The following is a 7,838-nucleotide window of genomic DNA, read 5'->3' on the forward strand; positions in this document are numbered from 1 at the left end:
CAATAAAATTAAATTAAATTTCATTACCTCTAATTTTGGAATTAAATATTGATTTGCACGAGCATACTCAAACACTGATTTATTCATTAAAATATATTTAATGAAAAATTGATTAAATAATCTAAAATAACTAAGCTGACAGGCCCCATTAATTACTCCTAGGTAAAGAACAGTGGACCAACAATTTTATACAGAAGAAGAGCAGAATTTTCTGCAATCTATCTAGTTCAAAACATGCAATGGTTGTATCATACTGTTTCGATCCCTATCATTTGCACATTGTTTTTAGAAACATTTTAAGAAAAATAAAATGTTTTTGCTTACCCTTTTATACACTAATCAATACGAGAAGTTTAACATCACCAAAATTTACAATCTAACGGTAATAATGAGAGTCTCCCACATAATACATGTAGATTAAATCCACACTATCTCCTCCCCCTTTTCTCCGGGGACGTCTCAACAAGATTGGGGCCTAACGCCAAATTTCAGAGACCCTAAATAAGAATATCAACGATAAATTTTCAATGAAAAAGTATAAAATAAAGGTAGAATAATAAAATCGCCTCAAAAATTTGATAAGTTGAAATACAATAGCATACCCAGTGAAAACCCATAAAATGGGGTCTGGGGAGGTAGATTGTACGCATACCTTACCTATACCTTGGAAGGTAGAGAGGCTGTTTCCGAAAGATCCTCGGCTCACGAGAAAGTATGGCAAAAAAGGTCAAATAAGGACAATCAATTCAATGCAGTATGAAAATGAAAGTAACGAAAGCGTAGGAAACTATAGATAGTAGCAGAAATCAAAGGGTAGGAAACTATAGAGCAAGAAGTTGATACATTGATATCGAAAAATATTGCATTGCTTCAATCGAATGATTGCTTGTTGTAATATTTGATATTTTGAACAAGACAACTTGTAAGCCGCGGTAGGTTGCCGATTGAGAGAATTTTCAATATTGAGAATAAGAATAGTAAAAGAGAGAATGAAAAAGGTAAATATATAAATAATAATATGGGCCAGTATTAGTTGTTATATAAATGAGGGAAAAAAATTAATTACCCTAACTAATTCTTTTTAAATTTAGATGTACACACTTTGTTTTAATAATACATATACAATACATCTTTAAGGAAAAAACGAGGCCCCCAAAAATTGGGCCCCAATCAGTTGCTTTACTGTCCTTATAGTCGAGCCACCCATGCATTTCTCTTCCATGGTCTCTCCATATGCGGGGCCTAAAGACAAAATATAATATGATGCCTAAAATTTTTAAAACGAAGTTATAAGATATATTTTTATTTGAAATCTATTCTTCTGGATTTTTGAGATATAAAGTTATTAATAACCTTTTTTATAATTGATTTTTTCTAATAATTCTTTTTCAATTGATATTATAGCCAACTCATTTAGTCTTTCTTGAGATATTGTTGATTTTAGATAAGATATTATAGAGTAATAGAAGTATAGAACTATTGAAAGCTTAAATGTATTGTTGAACATTTAAACTAATAAAATCTTGGAGAAAGAATGTGAGCAAGAATATTAAAGAGAAAGAAAAATAATATGCAGGGTTTTTGAAATATGAAGAGATTGGGAAAAAGAAAGATTGACTTGAACAAATTAAGAAAGGGAGAGTAAAATTTTACATGTTATCTAATGAAGGAGTAAAAGTAAAAAATTAGAACATTGGGAAAACTATTCATCTACCCATTTTAAGTAAGTCAAATTTTTGCTTTATTTATATATACAAAGAGTTTTTTCCTTTTATATTAAAAACTCTATATTTGTATTAAAAATACTAAATATTATTTTTTAAATACATATAAACTTATTATTTTTAAAAAAATGGGCTCCCCCAAATTTGGGGGCCTAAGGCATAAGCCTTACCTGTTATAATGTGGGGATTTACAGTCGTACCCTATATTTGTGCAACTTTTTAATATGTGCCATATTTTTTTAAATTATTGATTTGGTAGCCATCTCACAAAAATTCATAATAATATGACAATTACACCCTTGATAAAAGAAATTAAACGATATCCTCCTCTCCTCTCAGCAACTTTATAAAAAAATCAGAAACTTGTCCAGATTCATCTTCAGAATCACACTTGCATGAAGTTGTTTCACCTTGAAGCTAAAACTTCATGCTAATGTAGCATGAAGTTGTTTCATGTTGAAGCTAAAACTTCATGCTAATGCATGTTGAAGTTATTTATCATGCAGTCTACAGTTTTGTCATAAATTTTATCCGAAACTTCAGTCTAAATATGCTTAAGTAATTTAGTTCATTTGCTAAAACTTCAGACTAAACATGCTTAAGTTATTTAGTTCATTTGCTAAAATTTCAGACTAAGCATACTTAAGTTATTTAGTTCATTTGCTAAAATTTCAAACTAAACATGCTTAAGTTTTTGTCTTGTAGTATGTAATTTTCTAATGAGTTTTTGCTAATGCATGCTGAAGTTATTTAATTCATTTGCTAAACTTTCAGACAAAACATGCTGAAGTTATTTAGTTCATTTGCTAAAATTTCAGACTAAACATGCTGAAGTTTTTTAGTTCATTTGCTAAAATTTCAGACTAAACATGCTTAAGTTTTTGTCTTGGAGTATGTAATTTTATAAAAAGTTTTTGCTAATGCATGCTGAAGTTATTTAGTTCATTTGCTAAAATTTCATACCAAAACATGCTGAAGTTTTGTAACGCAGTCTACAGTTTTGTCCTGAGTTTTATCCGAAATTTCAGTCTAAACAAGCTGAAGATTTTTAGTTTATTTGTTAAAACTTCAGCCTAAGCATGCTTAAGTTTTTGTCCTGCAGTTTGTCAATAGTATTTTATTAAAGAAGGGCAAAATCATCATTTTAAAACGCTTTTAACAAAAAAAATAGATACGGATGCAAACGGAAAAACAAAACGGGTATAAGTTAAAAATGGACGACCAAATAGGGCGCCCCATATAATTTTTACATTATAATGTTAGAGCCGGCGTTGAATGGAGTTCTGAAATAACAATAATCATTTCTTGAAAGGTAATGGCACAATCAAATTATATAAAAGGAGAGAATAACAAAATTTGTAGCAGCGGACATATTATCTTATGCTAAAGATAAAATATCTATAGATAATTTTCTATAGTTGTTTCTTTTTTTTTTTTGTTTATATTTAATCTTGGGTGAAAATCATTTACATCCCCCAAGTTTGCTTTAAAAATCATAAACTCATCCTCCAACTTTGAACAATTATCATTCTACTCCTCATATTAAAGATGACTTCTTAAAATACCTATTCTACCCTCTACAATTTTTATCTCTTATTTTTATTCTTTAATATAATTATATTTTTATTTTAATTTCTATTATCGACTTACCTATAGACAAATTAAAAAAAAAAATCGTAACAGAAAAGAGTTAGAAGTAGTAATCAAGCATATAAGTTAATGATGTTCAATAGTGAAATAAATGAGAAAAATAAAAAAATTATAATAAATAATTTACTCGTATCAGTAGTTTTATTAATAGCAATCAAAAATTTATTTACAAAATTAAGAGTAAAAGAGAATGAAAATTTTATAAATTATGCAATGCAGGTAATAAGAAAATAATGGCCGTAAAATAGAGGTAATTTTATAATAAAATTTGCAAAAAATATTTATTTAAACTTTACATGAAATTTAATTATAATTTTAAAAAGTTCTAGTAATAACAATCAAAACTCAAAAATTTATATACACCATAGATAATAATAAATAGTGGAACTTAAACTCACAGCACACACCAACATACATTATATGCATTTTAATATATATATAATATTAAAATAATAATAATAATAATAATAATAATAAACTAGCAATAAATTTTGTAATAAATTCATAATATTATTATTTTATTTATAATGTTAGTGAACTTAGATTAAATTATATAAAGAAGATATAGTATTTTTAACTTATGAATAAATACTTGCATTAAAAAATATCTAAATAATATAAAAAAAGGTATTACCTATATGGAGAGTTGAAAATGTCAAGGGTAAAAAAGATATTGTGTAGGACGAAAGGATGAAAATGATAATTGTTCAAAATTAGAGGATGAGCTTGATTTTTAAAGTAAACTTGGGAGATGTAAATGATTTTCACCCTTTAATCTTCATTAATATAGAAAGACATTATTGTGCAACATTTTCGTTAAAAACTAATTGTTTTTATGATTGAATCCTGCTGCTTTTCAAGACTATCTAATTTGGAGAAAAATGTTATTCTACTATGCCGTTTGTTCAGTGGCGGAGCCAAAATTTTCGTTAAAGGGTGTCAAAATATATAAAAGTAAACATATAGAAAATTAAGGGGAGTCAATACATAATATATATACATATCGATTACGGTGAGTAGTTAAATATTTTGAACAGTAAATTACAAAATGTTAGTGAGAAAAATTACAGTACAAGTGTTTGATATGGAATTATAAGGGTAATACGTTATATTTGTGTATGGTCTTCATCATATAGGAAATCCGTATCCACAATCGAGTCGAATTAATTTTGTGTAAGATTTCACTATATACAGCAGGTTTACGTTTTTGATTTTGATGCATTATAGATATCGCTATATATATAAAAATATTTGTTTTATGGGATTTAGGTTTTTGATTCGGAACATATAGATGTATATGAAATTGAGTACATATTTTATGGTGTGTGAAGTGATTAATTAACTTTATACGAAGTAAATGACACAATCGAAAGCGAGATCCAGGTTTCTATTTTTGTGGGTAATTTAAGGGACGAGATAAACGGTGGGCCTAAAAGAAAGATTATTCTAGTGTTTTCTACTTTAATTGATTACTATAAAAAAAGAAACTTTAATTAATTACTGAAAGCACCGCCCATTTTCGAGAGATTTCTCTCGAGCAACAAGTAACCGTCACTATTTGTGCAACAAAAATACTGAACCGTTGATCTTAAGCAGAACGTACAGTCCGATCTGTGTGGAGTGAAATACTACTATGATTTTCGAGATTTACGGGCCCCAAATGCGCTACTTCAAGGAAGCGGACAACTACACCGGAAGCACGACGTCGTTTCCATGTTAAACATCATACGACATCCTACTGTAACAATTCATTTTTCACATATTTTAATATTCCATCCAACGCCTATATAAACAACCCCAGCTAAATCAGGAAACACTCAAACACATCAAAGTCATCAACAAAACATCAGAAATCTTCACTTGATAACATACTAAAAAACACTCTTTATTCAAAACTTTCAAGAGCTAGCTTCTTTTTTTCTCATCTCAAATCACTCAAAGAATCCTCATTTCTAAGTTAGAAAAATGGCACCTAATGTTGTTGGTCTTGCAACCAAGGCTAGTACTGGTTTGGTCAAGGCAGCAAGTTTGTCAAGCCGTGCCTATGTGACGTTCTTGGCAGGTAACGGTGACTATGTGAAAGGCGTGGTTGGTTTGGCCAAGGGATTAAGAAAGGCAAAATCTGCTTACCCACTTGTAGTGGCTATTTTGCCTGATGTCCCAGAGGAACATAGACGTATACTCATTAACCAAGGTTGTATAGTACGAGAGATCGAGCCAGTTTATCCTCCAGAGAACCAAACTCAGTTTGCTATGGCTTATTATGTCATCAACTATTCCAAACTCCGTATTTGGGAGGTACCAGATTAATATTCCCTATCTTATAGTCTATTTTTATTTGATTTGGTGCTAAAATGTTTTTTTGTTAAATGAATAAATGCAGTTTGTGGAGTATAGCAAGATGATATACTTGGATGGGGATATCCAGGTGTTTGATAACATAGACCACCTCTTTGACTTGCCAGATGACTATTTCTATGGGGTGATGGATTGTTTCTGTGAGAAAACTTGGAGTCACACCCCACAGTATAAGGTTGGGTACTGCCAACAGTGCCCAGATAAGGTCCAGTGGACTGAAGAATTGGGTCCCAAGCCACCACTCTATTTTAATGCTGGCATGTTTGTCTTTGAGCCAAGTCTATCCATTTACGATGATCTCTTGACCACCCTCAAAGTTACCCCTCCTACTCCTTTTGCCGAACAGGTAATTATACTTTTAATAATTTCACGGTCAAAAGGAACTGGTCAGGATGTAGAGACAGTGAATTCGGTATAAATATTTAATACTTTTTGTATGTTTACATAGTTGGATTTATTTTGTAGGATTTGCTGAATATGTTCTTTAGAGTCGTATACAAGCCAATTCCAAACAAGTACAACTTGGTATTAGCTATGTTGTGGCGTCACCCAGAGAATGTGGATCTTGATAAGGTGAAAGTTGTTCACTACTGTGCGGCGGGGTCAAAGCCATGGAGGTACACCGGCGAGGAAGAGAACATGGACAGAGAAGACATTAAGATGCTGGTGAAGAAATGGTGGGATATATACAATGACGAGTCATTGAATTACAAGAATGCTAATGTTACTGCAGTGGATGCTGAAGCTGACAAATTTAAGGCAGCGCTTACTAAGGCGGGTGTTGTGCACTATATAACTGCTCCATCGGCTGCTTAGTATATTGCTTTGAAAGTTGTCTTAGGATATATTGAAAGTTATAGAGATATATAAAAGGGTTTTAGCTTTACAGAGTGCTTTTCTTCGCCTGCAACAGACAAAGGTTGTCTGCAGAATAGGAGAACTGGGAATTTTGTGAAGTTCTTCTACAACTTGCGGGTTTTGAGTGTCTTTTTTTATTCTTTTGTTTTCGTGGATGTTGGAAAAGTACATAAATGAAATACATATTTACATTTATACTTATTTTGGTACCGGTTTCAGTAATGGCCTCGAAACAACGTTGTTTTGATATGATATCAGTACGCTCATGTGACTTGATGAAAGAGTAGTAAAAGAAATGGTTGACGACTTGATTCCTTTGGGGTAATTAATACTACTAGTGTATTTGGAACATCTCCGTGCTGGTGGATAATTACTCCTTTACTAAACTTGGAAAAGATTTTTCTTTACTATGCTATCGACTTTGCACAGAAATCTTGTTCTCTCGTACTAGATATCTTTCCTTGCAGATTTATGGATTCATTTTCATTTTAACTTGTATGTGGTAATTGTTGTTATGCATTTATCCAAAATACTTACTTAAGGCGGTGTTGTTGTTTATTAGAGCACAAGTTATGGTTTTAATGCTTTGACCACTTTTTTAGCCAATAGTTATGATTTTATTAGTACTTTATTTTCTCAAATAAATCTCTTATTCAAAGAATTTGTTCGGCAAGTAGTTTTGTCCTCCTCCTCCAGAGGAATTAGTTTAAGGAAATGGTATTTCACTCTTGTATTTAAAGGCTGCATTGATTCAATAAACAAATTAGCTTTGGTCCTTTACTCTTGTTCTTATATGGTATCAGAGCCTCAACAAACTCTAGCGAGTAATATCCTATCTTTTTTTCTTTTCTACCCACTCTCCACAAATGGCCAACACTACTAGAGTTGTTAATGCTATAATAATATTTGTGCGATGGTTGTCCAATTTAATCCAACATCACAATTGCCAATAAAATTACATAGCATTCAAAACTTTGCAACCTGAAAGGCGCAACTTTCCATGCTTATGCATATTCATGATGATCTTAATGGTCATCTAGATGGGTCTATCCTTTTTATCTTTTGATTATTTTCATTCTTTTCTAAACTGTTTATGTAAGAAGGGTGTTTCTCTCCATGTGAATTGGAGTGATGATCTCATCAAATACTTTAACCTTTACTCTAAACGGAATGCAACTTAGGATGTGTTTGGTACGAAGGAAAATATTTTTCGAAAAATATTTTGCAATTTTTTCATGTTTGGTTGAC

General features: G+C 31.1%; 1 protein-coding gene across 1 annotated transcript; it reads left to right on the forward strand.

Annotated features, from left to right (window-relative positions):
* Positions 1-5,181: 5,181 nt before the first annotated feature.
* Positions 5,182-6,791, forward strand: LOC104111494 (galactinol synthase 2). The gene is made up of 3 exons (XM_009621203.3): positions 5,182-5,672; positions 5,758-6,078; positions 6,198-6,791. Exons 1-3 carry the CDS (start codon positions 5,340-5,342, stop codon positions 6,546-6,548), a joined length of 1,005 nt encoding a protein of 334 aa, XP_009619498.1. The 5' UTR covers positions 5,182-5,339; the 3' UTR covers positions 6,549-6,791.
* Positions 6,792-7,838: the final 1,047 nt, after the last annotated feature.

Source organism: Nicotiana tomentosiformis, chromosome 2 (assembly GCF_000390325.3).
Source record: "Nicotiana tomentosiformis chromosome 2, ASM39032v3, whole genome shotgun sequence".
Lineage (NCBI taxonomy): Eukaryota > Viridiplantae > Streptophyta > Magnoliopsida > Solanales > Solanaceae > Nicotiana > Nicotiana tomentosiformis.

Bases quoted from the DNA above. Each gene is read 5' to 3' on its own strand.
- LOC104111494 (XM_009621203.3), top strand. From the start codon at position 5,340: ATGGCACCTAATGTTGTTGGTCTTGCAACCAAGGCTAGTACTGGTTTG. The intron at 5,673-5,757 runs GTACCAGATTAA...GAATAAATGCAG, and splicing joins CCAAACTCCGTATTTGGGAG to TTTGTGGAGTATAGCAAGAT. The intron at 6,079-6,197 runs GTAATTATACTT...TTTATTTTGTAG, and splicing joins CTACTCCTTTTGCCGAACAG to GATTTGCTGAATATGTTCTT.